The sequence below is a fragment of the Meriones unguiculatus genome, chromosome 3, assembly GCF_030254825.1.
Source record: "Meriones unguiculatus strain TT.TT164.6M chromosome 3, Bangor_MerUng_6.1, whole genome shotgun sequence".
Taxonomy (NCBI): domain Eukaryota; kingdom Metazoa; phylum Chordata; class Mammalia; order Rodentia; family Muridae; genus Meriones; species Meriones unguiculatus.
The window spans coordinates 54,580,992-54,606,720 of record NC_083351.1 but is presented as its reverse complement, the minus strand read 5'-3'; the positions used below and the strand labels follow the sequence as shown (position 1 = coordinate 54,606,720).

At 38.5% G+C, this 25,729-nt stretch overlaps 1 protein-coding gene across 2 annotated transcripts in view; it reads right to left on the bottom strand.

Moving 5' to 3' along the window:
* Skap2 (src kinase associated phosphoprotein 2) overlaps positions 1-25,688 on the bottom strand; it is a 159,925-nt gene extending 134,237 nt beyond the window's left edge. For both annotated transcript variants that reach the window (XM_021632801.2, XM_021632800.2), the window contains exons 1-4: positions 25,457-25,688; positions 16,818-16,923; positions 16,219-16,244; positions 8,590-8,697 (exon numbers count right to left, since the gene is read on the bottom strand). In XM_021632801.2, the coding sequence (XP_021488476.1) occupies positions 8,590-8,697; positions 16,219-16,244; positions 16,818-16,923; positions 25,457-25,523 (307 nt within the window). In that variant the 5' untranslated portion in view covers positions 25,524-25,688. The remainder of the gene's footprint in view (positions 1-8,589; positions 8,698-16,218; positions 16,245-16,817; positions 16,924-25,456) is intronic.
* Between the last annotated feature and the right edge of the window lie 41 nt (positions 25,689-25,729).

Genomic DNA, 25,729 nt, shown 5'->3' with positions numbered 1-25,729 from the left:
ATGCATGCATGCCTGAATTTCATCCTCTTGTTACAGCAGTCAGGTTCAAATCCCCGCAGCTGTGCAGTAACACAGCATTAGACATGCAAGGCATCTACACATGCCACCTCACTACTCAGCTGGGTCTTCCATCATGGCAGGGCTCAGAACAAAATCTTTTCAGACTTTGATGGAAGTGATGACATGAAGGATAGAGACTAATATTTAACATCCATCCAACTTATCAGCACTTGGGAGGCAGAGGCAGAAGGAGTTCTGATTCTTTTGGTTAGCATGGTCATAAGACTGGTCTCAAAAGACAGAGAGGGAGAGAGAAAGGAAAGGAAAGGAAGAGGAAAAAAGAAATGAAAAGGATGAAGAATAAATTAGCAAAAAATTGGGAGGGAGAAGGTGAAGTCCTGAAGACTCATTCATCACAGTGGGAGTCACACAGAAATATAAGCGCGGCATCTGAAACTACTGGGGAAGCCTACAGAAGGCCGTGAAAAAGCCCTCCCCTTGGGAGCAGGCACAGGGAAGGTTCAGGGAGGACCTGAACCTTCTGAAGGCTTCTGATATGTAGAGTACGCGCTTCTGTTTGTTCTTCTTACTTAACTCTGTGAGGAGCATGGTACACAAAGACCAAAGAGAAAGCTGCCTGCCTCAGCTGAAGTCCAGCTAAGACACCAGACCAGTATCTGTCTGTCTGTCTACCTGTCTATCTCCCCCCTCCCAGTTTTTGTCAGTTTACAAAGAAGGAAAATGTCTCTTGATAGTTCTAGCAGATTAAAGAAAATAATGTCAGTGAAACAACCTAGGAGAATCTGACGTTTTTTCTCAGTATGTTTGAAATCATTCAATCCTTTTTCTTTTCTTGAAAATGCCCCCAGCCCTGGGCATGGCCATCTCCAGGTTAGCTTTTTAGAGTGTTTTCTTGGTTTCTTATGCTAAGAAAAGGCTTCCTTTAAAACTTTTTTCGCAGTGTCTTTTTAGATTCTAAATCCACTCTCTGCCTCAGTTTGGAAGCGTAGGCACAAGTGGGAAGCCCTAACAACTTTTCCACATACAAGGAATGGCCCAAATGCCATGAACTAACTCAGTGAGAACAACAAGCCTCTGCCTTCTGAGTGCTCTGTGAGTGGGATCTAGCCTCCCTTGGGTTAACTTGCACAGTTAACATGCAAACGTGCCTAGAGCATGGATCAGAACCTACCCAATGTCCTTAACAGAGAGGTCTATTAGACAGAAAAGAGACTCTGGAAAGGGTTCAAAAGTAAAACAACTACAGCAGGCACAGAGGCATTTTCCAGCAATCCCAGAACTTGGGAAATGGAGACAGGGGATCCTGAGTTCAAGGCTAGCCTGTCCTACAGAGTGAGACTTTATCTCAAAATGGGGGAAAGGGCCATAATGAAGCAGCCTTGGGAAGTGGTTCTATGCAGCAAAAAAGCACAGCTTTTTTCTAAAGGTTCACGTGGCCACAAAAAAAAAAAAAAAAATTGCTGGGAGCAGGGGTAGGTGGGTACACAGAAGAATATTCTTACCTATATGGAGATGCATGGTCGCACAAAGCCCCTCAGGTGCAACTGTACCACTTTTCAACAACAAAGATCAACACGATAACCTATAGAGCACAGTGCTCGTGCTTCAGTGACCACCTGGGGATGTTGTTAAAGAGCTACCTGCTCCACGATCAGCAGATACTGCATAGGGATGGAGATCAGCATTTCTCCCAAGCCCCTAGGCGACGCTGCTGCTATAGGAATGCCGAAGATAGACCGATTAGTCACAGGGAGGAAAATCCCTTCCCTTTCATCAAATGTGCACTACTCTACTCAGGTTCTCCTCCATAACCCTAACACAAAAGCAGCAGCAGCCTCGCTGGGGAAGAAGAAGGTGGAATGGTTGTGAAAACCATACCTGAACCTTGGGTCAAACAAACATTAATTCAGATTCCTATCTGTAACTCTGGGCAAGGCTTTGGGCAAATCCATAACTTCCCTTTCTTTGTATCCCCTCTGACTGCTACATGGTGATGATAACATCTATCCCACAGAGCTGCTCTTAAGATTAAAAATAAATAATGTAGCAAAGTTACCTTGCTGATTCAAGTTCAACATGCTTTTGATGTTGCCAAGGCAGCATCCCCCAAATCTGTACTCATCATATCAATAGATTACTTCTGTCTTTTGATGGCCACCCCATCAAAAGCAAACTCTTTAACTTAACTGGCCATTCAGCTCTTCCAGTAATCTATGGCCTAACTTCAGATCTCCGCCACTGCTTCCTCACCAACCTCACCTCGAGTTATTGCCCATACAGTCCATTTCCACCAGACAAGTCATCTCACTGCTACCACCACGTATTGCTAATTCTGCAATGTGGACACACCAGCATCCAGTGCCCCGGGGACTTCTACGGCAAGCACTCCCTCGAGGCACTTCATTACACAACCAGGGAAATCCAAAGCAGCCAAGTGACTTATGCTAACCCATGGAGTCGTCTTGAGCATAAAAACTTACTTTTCCAACTTCCACTCCAAATGTTCTTTACAGTATCTGTCTCCACTGTCACCAGTGAACTTCAAGACTCCAAGAAACTCACTTAAATACAAGACTACTCTAGATAGTTCAGAAATGGAGTTTATGCTTAGGTTTGATACATTTCAGTATCCACCTGACAAATTAGCGGGTAAAATCAATGGAAGCAATTGCTTGCCTTGGTACAGATCAAATCAGTGTAGTACTGTTAGTAAATAGTATTTCTTGTCTGGGGGTTCTTCCTCAATCTGAATGTTAGTGTCATGACTTCAGGTGGCAACCATCACTGCCCATATCAATTACGTATTTTCTGAAAATAAGAACTTTACCTAATTCATCTTCCTATACTTTGCTGTCTTTTCCAAACATCATGTTCCTTCCTTCAAATAACTGCTTATTTGTTGAACTCTTATTTGAAATGAATTGTTTTGTAATGCTGAGCTTTCTAACTCTGCAATCTTTCTTACTTATTAGCTTATTTTGCTCTAATCATTCACCCACTTTTAGTCTGATATGTGTTCGCATTAAATTGCATAAAAACTTTTTTAAAAAACTTTCTATTTTCCATCTTGATACTGTGTGTGTGAGTGTGCGTGTGCATGCACACTCGGGAGAGCCCAATGTCAAGAATCCCTCTTCTATCATATTCATTAAGGCAGGATTTCTAAAGCAAACCCAAAGCTCAATGCTGATAGGACTAGTCTCACTGCCAGCTTGCTCTGGGAATCCCATCTCTGCCTTCCCTTCCAGGGTGAAATTATAAGCAGGGCACCACACCCACCTGGTATGTAAGTGGACTACAGGTGCCCAAACTCCTGTCTTCATGCTTTCTTGGCAAGCGCCAAATAACTGACTTCCCAATTCTGAAGAAATGGTTTTTATTGCCATTCGTTTTTATCCATTCATATTTTGTACCATAAAAATATTGCACATCTGTGTGCTTTCTATCCCCAATCACACAATATAGAACTTTAGGGTAAAAAGATGCCCTGTGGGACTGAGACTGAGAAGACTCAATGCTGATGACAAGAGTTTAATCCCATGGGAGAAGAAGAGAGCTGACTCCCACAAGTTGTCCTCTGCCTGCCACGCCATGCATGGCATGCGCCCTACCCCGTCCTTACACACACAGAAATAAATAATTTTTAAACAAAATTATGTCCTCTACTTAACAATGTCCTGTAAAAATATATACCTAAACTCTAGTCCCTCCCCTCCAACCAAAGCTTAAAACTCTTTTATATATAACAGAAATATTTAAAATAAGCATGGTTCCTATATTGCTTAAAAAAATACAAGCTAATAATTTAGGATACTAAAATAAAAAAAATTAAACATATAAAACACTAATATACATTATATACCCAGGATATGTTCAAATTGAAAGTTAAACTCTTAGGAGATGGAGGATGCTAGTCCCACACTCAAAGTCAATCCTGGGTTCAATCCCCAATTGATCAATAAATTCTTACAAAAATAAAGTTTTAGATATCAAAAGCACATGATAGTATGGTAGAAAAGCACCTAAACAGCTGTCTTGAAAGGACTCTTTTCTAATTATACACATTATTTCATAGTCTAGTGATTTATAAGAACCGAGTAGTGCTACAACTGATTTTACATGAGGAAAAAAATCTTCCTCAGAAGAATCATACAGTTTATGGTGTGGATGGACAGGTCTACACCTAAGCCTGTGTCAGATGGGCTGTGGACACTCATTATTTAGAGGCCTTTAAAAATACAAACATTTCTCTCTCTCTCTCCACGCCCCCCCGTGTGTGTGTGTGTGTGTGTGTGTGTGTGTGTGTGCGCGCACACACACATGCGTGCGCATGAGTGGACATGTGAATGTGCCATAAGACCTGTGAGGAAGTCAGACACAACTTGCAGCAATGAGTTGTCTTCCTCCACCATGTGGGTCCCTAGGATCAAATTCAGACAACCAGGCTTAGCAACCAGTACCTTAACCCACTGGGCCATCCTGCTGGCCCAGACCACCCTTTTTTAAATAATCTTTTGGTATAAGCAGTATACATGTTTTATGAATCCAAATTTTTGTATATTGGAGTTTCTTAACAGAAGGTATATGAAAAAAAGAAGAAAAATGTTATTTGATATCATTAACTATGGTAAAAATAGCTTAGTCATTGTCTTAATCTCCAAGCTTTGAGGAATAGCTCCCTTCCTAGACACGTATTTGTGCATAAGAGCACATGTCTTGGCCAATGCCCACAGCTTGTAACCTATTTTACTGAGGATTCTAATTAGGAAGATACATACACCCAGTGGCTCTCTCTACTTCCATTTCATTTAGCTCTCCCACATTCTCCCCCTGGAGGTTCCAGCTTCTTATCCATGAAGTGATTATGGTCTAGCCCTGACTCAGATTGGTAACAAATATCCACAGGGATCCTTCGACCTATCATTGACAAGAAGAGCCAATATACATCTTCCAGCCTAGCGAATTCTTTCACTTCACCTAAGAGATCTGCCGCAATGCCATATGGTGAGAGGTCTCCTTCCGCAAACAATGCAAATAGATGAAAAATGACTTCAGTGTAGAAAATGGAAACCCAAGTCACTGCACAGTGACTAACAGCTGTATCCGCGCCCACTACGTCAGTGCACAAACGCTGCGCTGGGCCTTCAAGAAGGAGTATCTTTGAGGATTTCTGACTAATTATTTCTGATTTTATCTGGTTACTGAATGTACTGATCATATATCAGCACCCCAACGTATCTCCAGATTATAAAATTCATATAAAACTTGTAAGAGTGATCTGCATGATACCAAAACAATCATTAACTTGTAGCCTTGATTTTTCAGAAGAAGAAAGACATGAAGCTAATAAAAAGAATCTGCGTTATTTTGAATGTTACCATATCAAAATGCAGCTCTGACAGCAACCATGCAACCATTTATAAGTAAAACACAGCCTGCTGTTATTTTTCGGCCTGGCATTTCCTCTTTTTTGAGCTACTGGTCTCAAGACATATTTCTCTTCTTAAAAATAAAAAGTGTTTCCAAAGACAGAGAAGAAAAAAAGTCACAAAGTACATTTTTTGTTACAAACTATACAAAAATATGTCACTATTTGTGTTACAAGTCTACTCATCAATAAGGTGCTTTTTTTTTCAATGTACCACTCAAAAATCAATTATATCAACTCGTTTGTATAGAGGCGAGAGCACCTTTCACGCAGCTAGTATTAATGAGCAGACGTGACTATAGGATCTCCATCTGTTTCTCTGACAAAGCTGTGGCTTCTCTAGTCTCTCATTGAAATTCCATTAATCTGGTGTACCAAGGTCCAATGCGAAAATCAAAACTCCATCTAACCCTTTATCAGCTCTCAATAACCTACATGTGAACTCTGCCTGTTAGCACGCAGCAAGTTATGATTTTGCTATCCATCAGGCAGCTGGCCAATAAAAAAAGGAAGAGAAAAGAAAGAAACCAGGCAGGCTGGAAACAACACGTCTGGCAGGGTTTGAAGATTTTGTTTTTGTTTCTGTTTTCACCCTCATTCAGTTTGGGCAGGGTGTCTGGACTTTGTGAGATTCTGCATTATTCTCCTTGCCTGTGATTTAATTGCTACCAGCAATCAAGTCGAAGCATCACTGAAGTGTGCTTGAATTTCATTAGAAGATATAACTTATGCTACTTTCCTACAGTACCTAATAAACCATAAAGAAACCAAAACACATATGGCTTGAGGGAATAACTGGAAAATTAGGTGGCCATTTGGGAACTGGGTGAACTTTTGAACCAGAGGAACAGAGAAAAAGAAATATTAAAGGGAAAGGCAGACTTAGAATTCACAGAGATGTGCAGGTTTGACCTTTGCAATACCTTGAAAATTACATTAACTCTATGAAAAATACATTATCATGCTTAGAGTTTATAATCCATCAACATTCAGATACTGTTAGTGCCTGCCATAAGGTAAAAGTCAAAAGGACAAAAACCAACCTGACTTGACAAAGGCTAAACTAGTTACAGTTATTGTTAAATGCATTTCTGTAATTAACACATCATTAGACTGATAACAGTAAAGGAAATTATATTCCACAAATCAAAGAGAACACAGACCAAATCTGAGCTCCAAAGAGCAAACTAATGAGATGATATGTTGGAGTAAATGTCCAGTGACTGAAAATTAACCTACCATGTTCCAAGAAAATGTAAAGCTGCTACAATCCTATTACTAATATGTCAAAATGAATCATACATAATAAAGGTAGAATGTATAATCTGCTTAAGAACTGGTTAGGCACTAATAAATAAGCCCAGATATTTAACAAAAACTGGTGCTACATATGAGTGTGCCATTAATTATCTTTAGCAAGTTTTTCCATATCAATGTATTTCTTCTACACTTTGATTTTGAAAACACATGAAAATTTTTAAAATTTCTTTTACATGTATTTATTCATGGGAGTAGTACACACATGTACTATGGTACTCATGATAAGGTCAGAGACTGACTTGCGGGAATTGGTTTTCTTTTCCAACCATGTAAGTTCTGGAGATAGAACTCAGGTCTTCAGGCTTATCAGCAAGCAGCTTGACCTGCTGAGCCATCTCATTTATTCTTAGAAAAGAAAACAATAATCATAAAAAATATTCTAGAAATTAATAACATTCATTTTTCCAAACTCTTCACACTATTTCTGGATTATAATACCTAACTGTTATTTTTTTAAATATAAATGTTCTGTCTCTTTCTATGTGTATAGACATATACATATATACATACATGTATTTTACAGAGAAGCAAAACAAATAACTGTAATGAGTCCAAAAACAGCACAACTTAAATAATAATTCATTATTTCACCTGAAAATATTCTTTCATCAATTATAAAATGCTTAAGATGGGGAAAGAACGGGTTATGCTTGGTTATGAATAGCAAGCATGGGTGAAGAGAAATGTGCATCTTTGTAAAAAACAGAAAACATTCTTCCTTTTGAAAGCAGAATTAAATGTTAAAGTTAATATAAAATGGATACGATTATATCACTGCTACACATTGGACAGAGTTCTGGGTATAGGTAAAGGTTGTTTTGTTCTGAATCAGTGGTTAGAGTGTTCATCACTTATGCATGTACTTCCCTTATCCCTGTTCTGCAATAGACATAATTTTATACCTCATAAAAGCAATTTATGTTTCCAAAGGGAATGATCTGGATAACACAGAATGTGGAGTGTTCTGATGCAAGAAGCACATTTTCATTCAGCAACTGTACTTAGAGATGGAACTGCACAGTTTGATCATCATATGGTGGCAAAAGGCATCCTTCATTTCTGTGTCTGTGTGAAACTTTGAGTGGCGCAAATTAATACACATTGCTAAGACACTGGTATGCATTTTAATTTATAACTACAGATCATTCTAGAGTACAGATTCACTTGACTGGTTACCAAAACAGAGGCACTTGATGCATCCCCAAAATAAGATTCATAACTCCGCTAACAGTCCATAGATTTTTTTAAAAAATCACTAAAATAGAAATAATAAACTCTAGCACTAATTAAATTAATACAATACACTTTACTATTCATGCATAATATAGGGCAACTTTAAGCGCAATCAGAAAAATAAAATTGTGTGGTAAAAATGCATTTTATAAGAAAAACCTGTCTCGATATGAGAAGGCAACGTAGAAATAATTAATTTAATATTTTATAAACTCATTTTGTATGAAGTTTTAAGAAAAAATACACCAAATATCTTATTCATTATTTATACAATAAATAATACAAAAATCATTAAGGAGCACAATCAAATATTAAGAAAGAATCTGATATTAAATTAATCAACAAACTGTTGTAAAAACCTTCCCATAATAACACCAGCACTTGCCTAAAAATTCTAGTAACAAGACTCTTGTTAGAACAACTACACACTTGGGAAGCCTCCCATGGGCTGCTAGAGAGAGCTATTCCGTTCCTGAAAAGGTTCTGTTAAAGCTGAGGTGCCCCGAGCCTGCACTTTATGCTTTTGGATAAGCCCACTCCTTCTACCCCCGCCAGTTTTGTCCGAGAGTGCCAAGAATGTCACATACCATCAGATGGGCCATCATCATCTTTATCGTAGCGTTCTGAGGCTAAGGAAATAGTGTCTGCAGGTCCAGAAAAGGGATCGTCGTATTCATCCCCCTCCTCGGCATCACCTGTACATGAATCAGAGAAATGCCTTTTATGATTTGCCCACTGAAAATAGGGGTACCCTGTCAAAAGAGGTCAGTTTTAACATTAAATTTAGTCACTGCAACAGGAAACAAACACACACACACAAAACTTCTTGAATTATGTAAGACCAGGTTTTTATTTTATACGCATCATAATGCAAATGACTTAGTGAACAGTTTAAAAGGTCAGCAGATAACTGCTTTCTTGTGGCCCTAAAGGATCTAGTCCCAAGGTCAAGACGGTTTCAAGAAGCTCAAAAAACAGAAAAAAAAAAATTAAACAAGGCAAATAAAATAATCAAAATAATAAAAACTGAAAAATAATAAATAAAAACTGAGAAAATAATTTAAGTGATCCCCTTTACCTACTCAATAATTTGAAAATTGTATTGAGAAATTGACTACACAAAGCCACATGAACACTGTTTTCATTAAAAGCCACGGGATTATATTAGATTAAAAATAGCTACATTTTCAGGAGCAGAAATTCATTAAGTTGAAAATGCTTTAACAGTCATATAACCCCTCTAAATTTAAACACAACCCTTTCTGTTTCAGAGTATATATAAGCCACTAGTCTCACTGATGGGAGCCTGTTTCCTACTTGATTACAAATCCTAGGTTGGTTTGGTTAGGGGTTTGTTGATCTGTTTGCTTTACACATTTAATACCCATGATAAGAGCTTTTGGGTATTATCTCATGTACTTGGTTAAAATACTATTAAAAATGATTTTGCTAAGTTGAATTATACACACTCGTTTTTCTTCTGAATTCAGTAATACAGAAAGCATATGCTTAATCGCATACTGTCTGATAACAATGTAAATTATGTTGTCAGTCGAAGGAAGTTTTGCCAAAGGAAGTGTGTATCCTCTGGCAACCGTCTGATGGCTGCTTCCTATTTTTCTGCACATTTTGAGTAGAGGCTGCCTTTTTCAAGACAACATTGCCAGCATAATTTAATAACTAAATATTAATTTCTATATCCTTATGATTTTGCTATTTCATGAACAACCGTTATCCTTATTCTCAAAAACATAAAAGATGGAGACATCCCTCATGAAGACAAGAGCAGAAGATAGGTGGCTATCTCACCACCCATACCAATTCTGTTATTGATACCCTAAATACAGTGATGTGTTCCCAATCAAAATTCCAAGGAATGCATATAAGATGCCACCAACCCTCCACAACTCATCTTTCTCAGGACGTTCAAAGCACTTTCCAGCACACTATAATGTCTCTCTTATGCAAGGCTCTGATTTCAAAAGGAGCCTCATCAAATGCTACTAAAATATTTAACATTTTGACAGTACAGGGAATATACAGTAATGATCACAAAATTCTCAGGTACTTTTAGTTGCTAAAAGTAACTATTTTAATGAAGAACTGTTATAATAATTTTCTAAGGACACATCACAATTCACACTAAAAATCAAACCCTGCTAAAAATTTAAGGTATCAGGATACTTTACATACATTACCAGAACTTCCCATTCAGTGTATTAGCTGCTATAACTACAGGAAACAGTAAAGCTAAATAATAATTGAAATGAATTCAGATGCTCAGGCTTAATCCCCACACTCTATATGGAAATGTTCAGGTAACTTAAAACTTTCAATTTTGAAAATCAATAGTTTAACTTTTGATATGGCTATCATTTGAATGTATGGGACCTTATACACATGGGTTCATAGACTAATCTATATTGTATATATGTATATGCTACATATAACAAAGAAATGCTATAACATCAAGAACATTTGATATATAACAATTATTCTATAAAAATCTGTCACTGACATGCTTAAGATCTTTCTGGGTTTTTAAAAATACTTTGGGGATTATTATTAAAATGAAACTGTCTTCAACTTACCTATTACAAAAACTAAAATTAATTGAAAGAAGATTTTTTTAAAATCAGTGTCATGTTTGTATTTGATAAAGACAAGCTGAACTAAATACCACTATGGGACTGTTGACTTCCCTCCCCAACACCACCTCTTGCTATAACCTTCTACTCCTAAAAACTGCCCCAAATGTATGAGAATCTATACAGCATCTGTGCGGGGAGGATATCTTTTTAAAACCTGCATTAAATTGAAAAACATCACCACTTTTCAGCATGGCTTTATTGTAATGATGACCGTCCCTTTGCCCTCCTCTAATTTTGTCCTCCAACCATTTCCTCATTCAATAGAGGAAAAGCTGTTCTCTTCTGAAGCTCTTTAAATGAACGCAGGGGTCGCTGTTGAGTAGCGTACAGCATCTTCACTCCCCAGGGCTCGCTATCTATAGCTATACCTGCAAAGGCTTCTATAAATTAAAAGAAAAACGCTCAATGTGTGTTTATGTAATAAAATACTGAACTCCGAATCAACAATGGGCATCAGGTAAAAGTATCCAATGCAATTTACAGACATAATTGAAAGCATTACAAACTAATCAGACATCTAAAAGAAAAGCATGCTCAAATGTAATGTCTGCAGAGTCATTAGTTGGCAGTCATTCTATTACAATCACACATAATGTCCGTGGTGCCTTGAGCCTGTGCCAATGACAACAGCATAAATTTTGCATCTCATTTCTGTGGTCATAAAATTAATGATCAGTTTAAAAATACTTCTTTGTAAAAGTTATTGCACAAAGAAAAGACATGAATGTGTCCCTGTTATGTACTCACAAGGATAATTATGGGGTTGTTGCTCATTAATACTGTTTCTTGTTTCCCTAGAAAAGCATTTGATTTATCCCACAACTTTCAAAAGTTTAATTAACGATACAAAGTTAACCGTCTAAAAGACAATGATCCAAGGCTTCCCATCCCAGCGTTTTAGTGGCAACTTCAAGGCTTAATTGCACCACAGTAGCATAGGTCCCTGATAACTATTTTGAAATTTATAATACTGTTAGCCAGCTCTTTTCACATGGCTTCTAATCAATTACCATTTTCTTAAGTGCCTAGAGAGGCAGCCAACAGCGAGTGCACAGGCATGCTCACCACGGAAACATTCTGCCCAGTGTACCGCGTATTCTGCCAGATAAAATCCCTCTTTAAATATAACCAGATAATCGGCCAAATACACCTAAGATTTAGAGTTTATTTTATATACACATTGAAATATCACTTGTACTCCATAAATATGTATAGCTGTTAAATTAAAGAAAATTATAACTAACATACAGGTTAGAGAATAATTGTTCCCTCAAGGACAAAATTTAGAGAGATAACTCCAAGTGAAAAAAATTAATTTCTAATTATCTGTTCATTTGACCAATCTCACTCCTCCAGTAACAATATACAGCTAAACATACAGATTTATGCATTTACCCTGTAATTTCTTAAGGGAAGTTTAGTTCTTAAAACACTGAATGACACAAGTAAAATTTTCCTCTCATTCTTGGAAAGGCCAACTGATATAGCCAAAAATAATAAACATAACTCACACCAAACTGAGGCAGAGATTCGAAATAAGGACATCATTTCTCCGGGACTACCTTGGAAACAGGCTTCTACCATTACAGGCCCCATTATCTCCAACATGCTTTAACACAGTTGTACAAGCATGCGGAGGGAGGCAGCGGCGGGATAGAACTCCTCCAGTTTAATTTGCTCAGATTTCATTATGGAGTTAACTTTCAATTGAAAATATACTATGCTAGGAAATTAAAGCCAAAGACTGACTCTTCCATTATTCTGAAGACTACATAGGATAAACTAAAATGTTTCCCCTCTTACCTAACAATCTTGCTATTTTTAAAAAGTGCTCCATTAATAAGCTTAGGCAATACGAATGAGAAGGTCAAAGAAAATTGCTTTCTAAATAAATCTGTGCATATTTAACAATACTGATAGAGACATAAGGGCAAAATCTATTAATTTTTTTTTTCACAATTAGTGGGAAAGAGATTCTAAAGGAGAAAGTGAGTGCAGCAGAGCTGTGGCACCTGAAACAACCACGTTTAAAAACTAGATGCTAGCCCAGCATCGTGGCTCTGGGTAAGGAGGTGCCTACTATGCTCAGCCCAGGGAGAGAAAGAGGCAGGGAAGAAAAACAAAACAAACAAAAAAAAAACCTAGACATTAATACCTACAAATTTGAAAAACACTCTCTTGAAATGGTGTCCCATTTAAAATCTATTCCATTTAATGACTCAGACATTTCTAAAAAACTTCTTTCAAAACTGAACTTCTGAATCAAGATTGACTTCAAATAAGTCACACTGGAGAACACACACTGGGCATCACTCAAGAGATATACTATGTGTTACATTGTCTTATTCCAATGAATCTAGAAAGGAAGTAATATCTAAATCACTATTAGACTAATACAAGGTAAAGATTTAACTCAAGTAGAACTACTTTTCATGCATCTAATACATATTAGAAAATCCTAGCTAATGTTCAATTACTAATAGTCTTTACAAAAATAGTCAATGCAAAATGTGTGAACCCTAAAAATAACTATTTAAGCCACTTTAGAAGACCTGTGATGGAAGACAATTAAACATAATTATGTGTTATGAGTATGGTGGTGTACGTCTGTGATTCCAGCTGTTCCAAGGCATAGGCAGAGAAATTCTGAGCTAGAGGCTGGCCTGGGATACAAAGAAAGACTCTGTCTCAAAAAAAAAAAAAATTATCCTATAGCATCATTCCACTGAGTAGAGACCTGGAGCCTACAGGACTGGGGTTCCGGAGAAGACTTGATAGTATCAGGACATACTGCAACTAAGGTACTAGTGTGAGTTACCTGTCTTGCTAAGAGCGCCACAGTTACAGGGGCCTTTTTATTCTAGATGAACAGGCAATGTTTCTAATGAATAACAGGGACTATACAAACAAACTGTGTTCCACCTAGATGCAAATCTTTCTTAATAAAAAAATTAAGGTGTTTAGATAAATAACTGATAATTATTCTAAAGTTACAATTTGACAGTTACAATTTCCCCTATTCAATGGGGAATATATGCTCAATTATATAAGGAGAACCTTAAAATCAAACAAATGGGAAGAAGTTTTAAAACAATTTCTTCCTTTGGAAATGAATATAAATAATGAGAAAGCTAGTGGTAAGCCTCAACACTTAAAAGCCACTACAATCAAGCAAACTATTCTGAGCCAAAGTATGAACATCAAAGGAAATATTATAAGATCTACACAATTTAAGATTGCAACTATGAGATCAATTCGACTAATTTTAAAGACTCAACACTCAACCTGTAAAGTATGCTTTAGAAAATCCCAAGATGGGAGATTTTCTGCAATGCAGGAAAAGTAATAAAGACAGGAAGTTAAGAAGGACATAGACATGTGTCAACATTACAGAAATTAGTAAGTATGAATGAGCAAATCTCAATTAATTCATTTTGCTTAAAAACCCTCTACCTCTTTCTCACAATAATGGCATTAAAATTCCCCTATTACTGACTTAACAGAGGATATAAAACAGAACACACAGGTAAGACCTGCTTCTGCTCATTTCATTGTGATCCTATAGTGACAAGACAGACGTGGGAGAAAGGCGGGAGGGAGAAGGGATGAAGCTGTGAACACACAGGAAAATGACCCAGATGTCCAGGGAAGCTGGAGACACAAACAGCAGCATCAAAGCAACCTAGAACTGAATTCATTCAGTGTAGAGATCTTTTAAAGATGTACACTGGGTAATCACTTTGTGACTATTAAGTCTATGTCCTTTACTAGTCCTAATAAGTTAGAAAATAGTCTTTTTAGAAGAGAGCTGGATATACTGAGGGTGTGATGGCATAAGATTACTCAGCTTCTCATATTTCTCCAAGGTATACATCTAATTTATCCAGCGGCTTACTCTGTGCCAGCGCTCTTGGTGATTAGTTAACTCAATACAGCGGTATTGAGCTGCAAATGACTAACTCGGAGGAAAATGATTATGGGGAAATCTCTGAATTCCACATTATTTGAACTCTTATTCTAGGCTCATTTTTCAATTTCTATCAAATACTATATAAACTTCCATATTCTTCAGAGACAAAGAATATGTCTCAGTAATGTAATTTTAATATCCACACACCTGAACAAGTTCTGAAACAGAATCCCAAAGGGAAAGGCCCTTCTCTACATGCAATTATAAAATGGCTTCCCATTATCATGCCTTCTCCGCTTAAAATTTTTTAATGCACGAATAATTAAGCCACAATGAGCATTCAATAAATAATCAGTGCAACGAAATATGCCCTTTAAGCAAGAGGTAAGAACTGCTGTCTGTTATGTCTTCACAAATAGTGCACTGTATAAAAGAAAACCCATCATATCAAAATGTATAAACTCATTTCTGTATTCACCTCAGTAAATGCAACAGGATTAAGGCCACCGGTAAGATTCCTTGTGGCACAAAACTCTAAGAATGAAGAAGGAGGAGAGATTTTCCTGCTGTTATCTTTAGTTGTGTTTAAAACATCTTAGTATGTCAAGACCTTTTTCTGGTAGACATGGATCACACCAATCCTAACAAGCAATTGTGAAAGCAACTGTGACTGCCTTGAAGCTGGGGGCCGAGGGGGGGTGAAAGGGAGGTGAGGGGCTGGCATGAGACTAAGAGCCTGAGTTCCTAAAGCTGTGGCTCTCCTCTCTCAGTCAGCTCAAATGGGGACTATTATTGGGACCCTGTAACAAGGTGCAAAGGTTTTTTCTTGCCCAGACTTTGAAACTGATTCCACAGATTCACAGACCTCACATTGCAATCTTTATACTAACACTCACAAACTGAAGGTTATGACCTGTGAATTAGCACCTTAGAAATAAAGGCAGTATGCAGGTCCTCTCAGAGAACTGAAAATACGAAGTATCTGGAACTTCCAGGGCTGAGCAACAATCCTCCGACCTAAAGGAAAACGTCACCTCACCAGCACGGCCTCATATTTCAAAAACAGTGGAACCAAATTCCCATCTCAGCACACATTCCCATCTAAAGCACACATTTATTCAAATCAAAAGAACCAAAATAAAAATCAGCATTTGAACACATGTTATTCATGCTGTCAAGTACAATACGGAACTGTTTGGACTCATCCTTTAAAAACATGACCTAAGGACTAGAGATATGGCTTAACAGCAGAATGCCCTGCCTACATGTGTGAATCCTGTGCTCCATCTCCAGTACCACAAACACATGAAGCATGGCTACCCAGCTGAGGGTCACGACACCCCCGCAGAACAGTCTCTGTGGTGGGACAGCAATAGGCGACAGCTCGCCTCTGCTTCATCCAGGCTCTCTGTGGAGCTGCAGGTACATGCCTGTACTGCCATTTCTACCACTGCAAACACATCCTCAGACTAGGAACTGTGGAGGAGTCTAGCGTCTTGATATTCCTCTCAGCAGGGGGAGCTAGCACTCTCATCTTGAAGGTCTAAACACATAGTAAGGAAATTAAAATTCTGATTCCAGCTATACAATTTCAGAATATTAAGATGATCCTAGTGAAAATCTCCTCCAAAAGAAAATTGAGATTTAAAATTTACCTTTGTCTTGAAATTCCTGAAGATAGCTGAAAAAAAAAAAAAAGCATTTAAATGTGGTTGAAAAATCAGGGGAAGGTCTAATTAGTAGCAACAACTCAAATCCAGAATTTATACACACACACACACAAACACACACACATCTAGAGAAAAAAATATTCTCTGTCCTGAAATGACAATTCCTAAAGGCTTAAGAATTCATAATACACAGAATTAAGTATGAAAAAGAGAATTTTAAAAAGATCTAATAGTAGTCTATATCTTTAATATTTATAACATATTACATTTATTTAATGTAGTAGCCACTTAAAATTTTTCTTTTTCAAGGTCTGAGGCAATTTCCACATGGATATTAAAATCTTCAACTACGTCCTCAGACACCCAAAGTAAACACTTAGCATTCTGCTAGCATGCTTAAAAAATATATATAACTATTAACAAAAAGGGTATCTGTATTTGAAACTATTATAGTGGAAATATATTCTGTCCTTTAAAAACGCTTACCATTAATAAATCAGAACATAAAACTTAATTTCATAATAAACATTAATTACAGAGTTATTTCCAAGTAAGAAATTAGTAATAAAAAGCAAGTGACTTACACAGACTTTACATCTTTTATCTTCTTAATGAGAGAGTCTCTCTTTTCCTTTGCTTTCTTGGATAAATTTTCCCCTTTCAGTGTATCTGCTACAAATGTTTCAACATCTAAACCATGAAATATAAAAAAAAGGATACAAATTATAGAAAAGAACCATTTTTGTGAAGACAAATAGGTCAATAATTGTTTCTACACTTAAGTTTTAATATCTGTGCAATCTATGGTAGTTATTTATCAGTCCAAAGCATAAGAAGTTTTAATATCTGTACAATCTATGGTAGTTATTTATCAGTCCAAAGCATAACAGTTGAAGTACATTTCAAAAACTAAGTTGGACAAATCAGTTCACTACTTAGCTAATAAAATCTGCATGTTCTACTGAGGCTTAGCACAGCAAATGCTATTTAGATGCTTGGCATCATTAAACTAGGAAGAAGCACACAAGTTTTAATAAACTATAGTGCCCCATAAAACAAATTCTTTTCTATAAAGCAAGCAGAAAGCTTTTATGCAAGTGCTACTATCATTTTATAATTGTTTTTTAAGTTGTTATAAGAAGTCATTTGCAGTATTTTAAAAGACAAGCAAAAGTCAGTGACAAGAGCTTGTTTTCCCAGTGTAATCTATTTTCAGGAACACATGTATCTAATGCTTAAAGAAAAGAAAAGAAATCCCCCCCCCTTTTTTTTTTTGTCTAGCCAAGCTTCTCAAATCATAGCCTCCTCCTTGCTACCTGCCCCACCCACACTGGCTCCCCTCAAGTCAAAAGACAACCAGTTGTGGTTGGTTATATGAGCCCTTGCTACCCACCCTGCATGTAGCTACCTGGAACACTAGTTAAATAAAGAAGTGAAAAATAGTTCTTCCATTATTTGTCTAAGTCACAGATTTCTATGGCTTCATAGAACAGTCCCCACTGTCTCCTCTGAATTTTCTGTAAACTCCTAAATATTATGTTAAGCTGATTCTACTGTAAAGTTGCTGGTTTGATTCCTAGACTTCCGATATTATTGTTCATAAAATATTGGATAACTTACACATATTTTGCTTTCAGAATTTCGTGACTCACTTTAAAACATGTCTCAGGGAATTACATTAAAATTTTAAACATGACTACACAGCACCCATATTTCACATCAGAAAGATTGTGTCTTACTTTCTTTTTATCTAACCACTTTGTCTCCTAACTTACACTGATAAAAATATCAAAGCACAGTATAACATATAAGTAATTTACTGTATTTACATTTACAGCTGTAGTTACATTTAACCATTTAAAATCTAAAATACAGAATAGGATGCAATCAATTTTAAATTCTTGACTACAAAATGTATTTTGTTCCAATGAGGGACAAAGATGTAGCTGTTACAGAATCATAACAAGTACTTTTTTTTTTTTGTCTAAGCCAATACAAAGGAAAAAATAAAATTAAAACATGCAACAATCTCTTAAATAACTCCTGGTTTTAAGCCCAATAAAAGCAAGTATCAAAATGAAATGAAAGCAAAACGTCCTGGCTCTTCTTTCCTTCTGTGGCCCCTAAATTAAGGCGCAGAGAGGCAGAGTCAGAAGCCAGTGAATGTGGGGCTAATTTTCAAGTGGGTTCGAAACAGAAAGCTTGAAGCAGCAGCTCTACCCACGGGAGCAGGCCGCCTGTGGAACAAGCAGACTTGAGCTGGAAAGAGAAGATCACTGACTTCCCTAGTATCTGCACAGAAACTTTTTTTAAGTGGACCAAGGAGTGCAGCTCCTGCTGCTAGCTCTCCCGAACCCGCCCTGGACTTGCACATAGGCTGGTGAACGGGTCTGCTTAACGTTATTTCCACTCAGTGTTTGTCTTAATTGCCTATTTTACATTTTCATTATGCAATCCCAGTTTAAACAAACAAGATCTATTTTCTATCTCCGGGAGCAATCACAGAACGAATTACTGCCCCAAAGTTATTTCTTTAAAAGGTCATTTCAGTTTTATAAAAACTCAGAAAACAACAATAAAAAGGCTGCATGTTCTATGTGCTGTTTTTCCTAAAAGCCTCCTAATACGTCTTGAAAATGCGAATCCATGCCTCTATTTTAAGAGTGTGGGAGAAATCCGAATGTCTCAAGGAGAGGACTGGCTATGAAAAACGTCTGTACTTTCACAATAGTCTTTTTAAATATTTATCCCCAAGCTTTTTCCTAGAAAAAAGCTTAAAAGCAATTATGAGGATTTTTTTTTTTTAAATAATTCTCCAAAAGGTAGCAGAGAAGAAACTGTTTTGCTGGGGATGGTGTTAAACAAGAACTTTTAGCTGGGAAAAGCTGCAATAACCTGGTTTGTTGGTTGCCCACAGACTTGGTTGGTATTTAAGCTTTTGAAGTCTAGGCTGTTTCTTAAAACACACACTGCGCCACATCTAACGGATGGAATACGGAGCTTGCCGACTTTGCTCCCCGGGGCTTTTGCCAGCTCCAGAGCGGGGAGCAGGGACCAGGCTGTCCCGCGGTGCCTACAGCTTTGCCCCCAGAAACCAGCCCAAACCCAGTTAGCCTTAAACCTCGGGGTTCTTGTCCACGAAGCTAGGAACAGAGAGCAGAGAGCCCAGTGCTGCTGAGCTTGGGGCAGCCACGCCAGACAAATGGGGCTGGATCTGCGGCTTTGTACCTCAAAGCCAGAGTAATATTTCAAAAGCCAGCAATAAAACCCTTGGGTAAATCAAGCGCTCCTCTGGCTGGTTGGAAAAGAGATTTGAAGCTTTTTATTGTGTTCTAAATAGCCCCGCAAATGGTGAGAGAGCCTGCCGGTGAGCTAGCAAGTCGCCGGAGCCGCTTTTACCTTCCTAGAGGGGTCGTGTCCTCCTGTTCATATGTAGATTTCGCTGACTCCTTTCCATAAATCGGGGAAACGTGGTAATTTGACTACAAGAAAATGTCAGCCTGCGCAGGCTGGCCCCCGGGCCGAGAACTGAGAACCCCTTTTTCCCCAAAGCAGAGGTTTTATTTTACCCACGGGCGCCAGCCACGGAAAAGCGGGAGTGGGGAGTGGGGAGGCGGCCACTGGGCTCCTGCTAATAAGGCCTGGAAAAGAGGGTGCCACCTACACCACAGGCCGGCGGTGCCCCTTCTCTCCTCATCCTCCCGCAGCCTGGAGGGCTGCAGGTCGGCACAGCCAGCACCTAACAGCAGAACCCACTTCTACGGGCCTCCAACCGCAGCAGGAAAAAGTTATCTCAGCGAAAGTAAACATGGTACTAATTTTTGCTCCCATTACACCTTAACTTTGTAAAGAGTAAGCCGTCCAGTGGGAACAGCTGTAAAAGTCTGGGGCAAGGCAGCTGAAAGATCAGATTTACAACTGCTTCCTACAGAAATGTTAAGGTCTGAGAACAAAATTTAAAGATGACGGGTCTGGCTCAATAATCCTTATGCAGTTACGTCAGAGACCACTCTCCAGACCTCTGACCCCTAAGACACAAGCACTTGAACGCCCCACCCACTGAATGGTACTTCCAGACTTTTGTGTTTGCTTTTTTCTTCGTGCATAGGAACCCCTAGAAAAATTGTCACCCTGCCTTCCTCTGGAGTGAGTGAGGACAGGTATCACAACACACACACACAGAGACAGACAGATACACACACACACACACTGCTTTCTACCAACTTCTATGGAGAGCAAATAGTAAAAAGGTTCAAGAACAAAACTCTTCCGATGATAAACTCCTCCACTAGTCAGTCAGAGTCCAGCACCTGTTCTCAACACCCCCAATAGGGATCAGCCTAGAACAAGACCTGCAGCTTCTAAGGCAACTTCCCGCCTCTCTCCACACACATACCACTTCTGTGATGGCCTGACTCTGCCTGAAGGAGAAAGCAGTAACTGGGATGAACCCACCACCATTTGCTAAGTCCTGGATCAACAAAATTAACACAGTCCTGGCACCCCAAATGGCTTTAGTCCTTAATTCTGCATGTCTTCCTGCCTTACGGTGTGAACCGGATTTTACTTTGTTCACTGAGCTGTCTGTCATCCAGCTTAAAGTGTTAACTTAATGCCTACACTTTCAGCTGCCATCAGAACAGAATCACACTCTTTTTCTGTTACAGCTACTGAGGAAAGTATAAAAATCAATTAAACTGGGCACATGCAGATCAATGGAGCCAAATACCTAAAGTTGGGAAATGGCTAATTGAAAAGTTATTGATTGTTCTGGTCAATGCCTTCCCCTGGATTACGCTGTGCTTTCCCATGTTACAGCTGAACCGTAGCCTTTTTAAACACGGGATAAGACATAAAGAACCAGATCACCAAGTGCCATGGGGGAAGCCTATCTGAGTTTTATAATCCAATCAGCTACAAAATTTTCAAAACTCGCTTTACAAGCTAAATGGTTTATTTTGATAAAAAGCTGAGCTGCTGGAAGATAAGGCTGGCCATCTTTCAACCTCTTTAGACTTATCTAATCAGAATCTTTTCCCCACACATTTTCAAAGACGCCACAGTGAGCAACACATTAGTCTGAGACCCACACTATATCCACCCACCGTTGGGTAGCGTCTATTGCAATGTGTTCAGAATGTGATTGAAAAAGAAATGTAAACTCAGTGAAATGAAAAAGATAGACTTGGCTTTAATTGAAAAAGACAAACTAAATGAATAATGAGTATATAAAATCTAGCCTATGTCACTTTTATCACCCATATATGACACTTAGTGTTCAATTTATGAGAGACAACTGAAGTGTATTTCAAATCACCAGAGGCTCTCCCTCCTCTGGTGTCCTTACCTTCTTTCTCGAAGTACTTCAGGGCAAATATCAGAGATAAACATACTTGGAAAGTTTACAGTCTGCTCATTTTTTTTTAACACATTTAGATGTTTCGAAAGAAACTAATGTTGATTAAGAATAGATTAACTATTGAAAATGTGCATACCGTCAAGAGCCTTACTAAGTAATCCAAGGTGAAAATACTTTCAATGGAAAGCCATGCTAAAATAGCCCCCAACAAGAAAAAAAAAAAGGCAATTAACTCTTAAGATGAATATATAAACCATTTTCCGAATGCTGCATCTTTGTTTACAGATACTATTTGACCGTGACAAAAATCTCTATCAACTTCTGGTCCCTTGATATGCAAACTCGGATCCCTATTTGTAGAAGAAAGTATCTTAGAGATGCCATAGGCTGATTTCATTTTCAGAGCAAATGTTCTCCTATCATCTTTATACTCATTAGCTGCTGCTGCCAAACTGGGGCAGGCTTGTTTCTGCTCTGCCAGGTAACAAGAAGTAGGTGGCCACGGGTGACTCAGTAGGTGGCACTCTTCCCTTTGCATCCTCAGCCAGAAGGAAGGTGAAGAACACTAGATGTACCATAAATAATTCCCATAAGGAAAATAAAACTAAAAGGTCGACCAAATTATAAATAGGAATTGGAAAGGTGAAAAACAAGCCCCACTGTACTTGGCATTGAAAAAAATCCTACCTCAGTTTCAACTGAATTGTATTCTTTATCAAGTGCCCCTAAAGGAATTATCGATTACACTATGTGAAGGTTTAAAAAAAAAAATGCTCTGGAAATCCCCAGTAGGGGGGAAAAAAGCATTATTTCTAATCAAAACTGCCATCTGAACAAAATCTCAAGGTCATTTTGCTGAAACCATATAGTCACTTTGTTATGGTTTGTTCAATTTGGTTTTATCTTTCACTGCACTAATAGCTATTTCCTTTTAACACTGGCTTTATTTTCTAATTTATTAAAAAGAAGGGAACACTTTCCTTTCAGATTTTGTTGCCATGATATGAATGGATGGGAATGAGTCCGAATATCTGATTACAAACCACTAACAAACCTGTATTTAAAGGGTGATTAAACACGTGAAAGCAGCAGGCAGCACTTCCAGAACTGCTCACCTTCTTGCCTGCCATTGAGAATCCCATAAATCAAGGCCATTCTTGCTATTAGTCCTAGTCAAAATATTTGGGTATGGGGTAAGATTAAACGGCCAGGACTTGGGGCTATCCTTTGCCTTTAATTATCAAGGATAAACCTGTTCTTCCATTGTTTGGGGGGGCAGGGTGTCAAAGGTTGATTAAACAAAATTTTATATGAACTGTTGTAAAAAAATAATTTAACATTTCTTATTTTTAAAAAAATATAGACCTTCAATTTTTAGTATATTGATGCTATAGAAAATATAACTGAACGAACTATATTGTAATTATCTTCAAGGATATAATTGTGAGTTAAAAGTGGTAATTTTATTTTTGTATTCCATACAGTGTTTTTAAAGAGCAAAGAAATGAGGAGACCAATATTAAAATGGTAGCTTAAAGCTATCATAATAAAAAAGCAAAATAATGACAAAGAAAAGACATGATTACTGAAAGAAAAAAAATGCATTCAAGCACCTATTTCTATGTCATACATGTATGACATAGCAAATACTTAACATGTATGACATGTGATGACTTAGATAATGAGCATATGAAGCATAAAATGTCACTTTCTCCTGAAACCAAAGGATCTGAAACTCCTCTGAAGGTTGGCTCCTTACCAACTCAGTGTGCCAGCATCTGAAGAGCCTTAACTACCAGGATCAGCATCTCTTCTTCCATTTAAAGAGCAATTCACCAGGTAAGCTAGCAATATCTCTAAAACCCAAATCAATGCAACCACTTCACTATCATTATACAATTCTAAATTGTATCATGTACTTTCACCCAAAACCCTTGAGTGATGCAATCACCATCATGCATCCTAACAAGATTCAAGGATGGAATAACTGCTTAGAGCATCTAGTCTAAAGATGTTAATACACATAAAATCTTAACAACTTTCTTTGAATATTTAAAAGCTGTTTTAAACCATGAAGGAAGACTAGCTCACTTTTTACTATATATCAGATCCATGAACTAAAAAATCTTGTAAGAATAAAATGTAATGCAAACTTGTGATCGGCAAACAGTAATTGTGTTGATATTTGTTTCTAATCCCTCCTGTATTTTATAAAAAGCTAATTTCAAACATTATGCTCATTCAACCTGTGACCTAAAAGATGACAAAAGTACAGAAAGTTAGCATTAGCAGGTGAATGTGTAATTCTGACCTGGTTGCATTTTACAAGAGTGAGCTTCAGAAAATACTTGTAACCTGTGAGGGTGAAGAATGACAGCTCTCTACCCTACTAAGTTGGAAGTGTGACTGTGGATCCAGATGACAACCTGCCTACTAAAGAATCTGTCAAGCTTTAAAAGCTAAACAGAGGTATTCTATTTTTTCCATTAAAAAATATGGACCTACAATAACCTGAAAGAAAAAAAAAAGATATTTCTAGAGTAAACTTTTTTTTTCTGGTCTAGTTATTGAGATGCTTTTCTAAGCCTGCAATTCCAGCATTGCACCCCACCTAATGTTAACTGTAGTGACACAAAACTGGCACTCCTGTCAGCCCTCCTATCAAAACACTGAATGTAAATCTGCAGTTCTTTCATCACTCTCTTAGTGATCTCCATTAATGACAAGAAGCATTTCTCAGCATGACACAGCACACCACCTCCCTGCGTGATGCTCTTACAAACACAAGTCTGCAGCCACACATGGAGTTGTATTTTTGATCATAGGCATGATGAAAACAGCCCAACAGTTTAACACTCACACTGTTGCAACACTTACTATTTCAAACGTATGTTTTAGATGACACCACTGTTTTTAACAACCGAAATACACAACTTACAGCACAGGCATCTAGGAGAAACTTTTTAATTCACTGATCAAGGATCCATAAGAAATATTTTAGAAAAAATCAAACTAAAATTATTCCGTTTCCAAAACTCTAACATCTACAAGGCAAAGTTTATGATGTATCCAAGACCATCAAGATAGGTAAGACTTCTGCTACGCTAAAAAAAAAAAAAAAAAAAAAAGTATTTTCTACTTGTGCAGAACTATCGCGCTTTCCTTGATCCTCAGGGGAAACGCTCACTTCCATACCTTGCTAATCTAACAGCAGATTCGATTCGTAATAGCACCGGGGAACCACAGTTCAACTCCTAAAAGTTCCCATAAATGGGAATGTAAAACCGAAAAGGGGAAGATGAGAGAGCAAAGTTGAAGCTCTTTCATCACACGACACAGGAACTAGGACTTTTAACACATCCTTCCTTTTTCACTTTAATAGTTACCGAGGGTGAAGAAATAGTGGCCATTTGAAAATCCGGCACCCACCAAAAATATAAACATGTTTGACCGACTGTTCAAGGAAACGGGTGTTTTGGAAACGGTACCTTTTCACCTCCTAACTCCCAACAGCTGCGGCCCTACAAGAGTCTTTGCTAACACCTACATCCTTCCCGGCCTGACCACCCGGGAACTAGTTAGTGCGTGGACAACTCCCTCCGCAGTTCTCACACATGCACTCAGGAACATGTGCCGTCCATCTCCCGCCCTCACATGCAAGTCTTCATAAAACACACAACTGTCCAGCGCCTCAGGGAGGACCAGAACACCTCGGCATACACGCCCACTCCCGGCACCCTGGACCCCCTACACGGCCCGCCCCCACGGCCCGCGGAGGATGAGGGCTGAGCGCGTCTGTCCCTGCCGGCTCGCCGTCCCCGCGCGCCCGCCTCCCAGCGTCCCCGCCCCCTTCCCGCTCTTTACCTGCCAACAGGTTCCTAATTTCCTCCGGGAGCGGGCCGGGAGCGGAGGTGCTGCTGGGGTTGGGCATGGTTGTGGCTTGGAGCTCGACTCACGCCGGGGCTTCCGGGTGAGCACCGTGGGGCTGCGACTCCGGACACGGCCAGGCCGACACTCACAACAAGGAAGTCACTGGCTCTTTAGCCAGCGGTCGCTGGACGGCCGGGCTCTGCCCTGCCCGCGAGAAAGGGGCGGAGCCACGGGCGAGGGGGCGGAGAGACCGGCCTTGACGCCCGA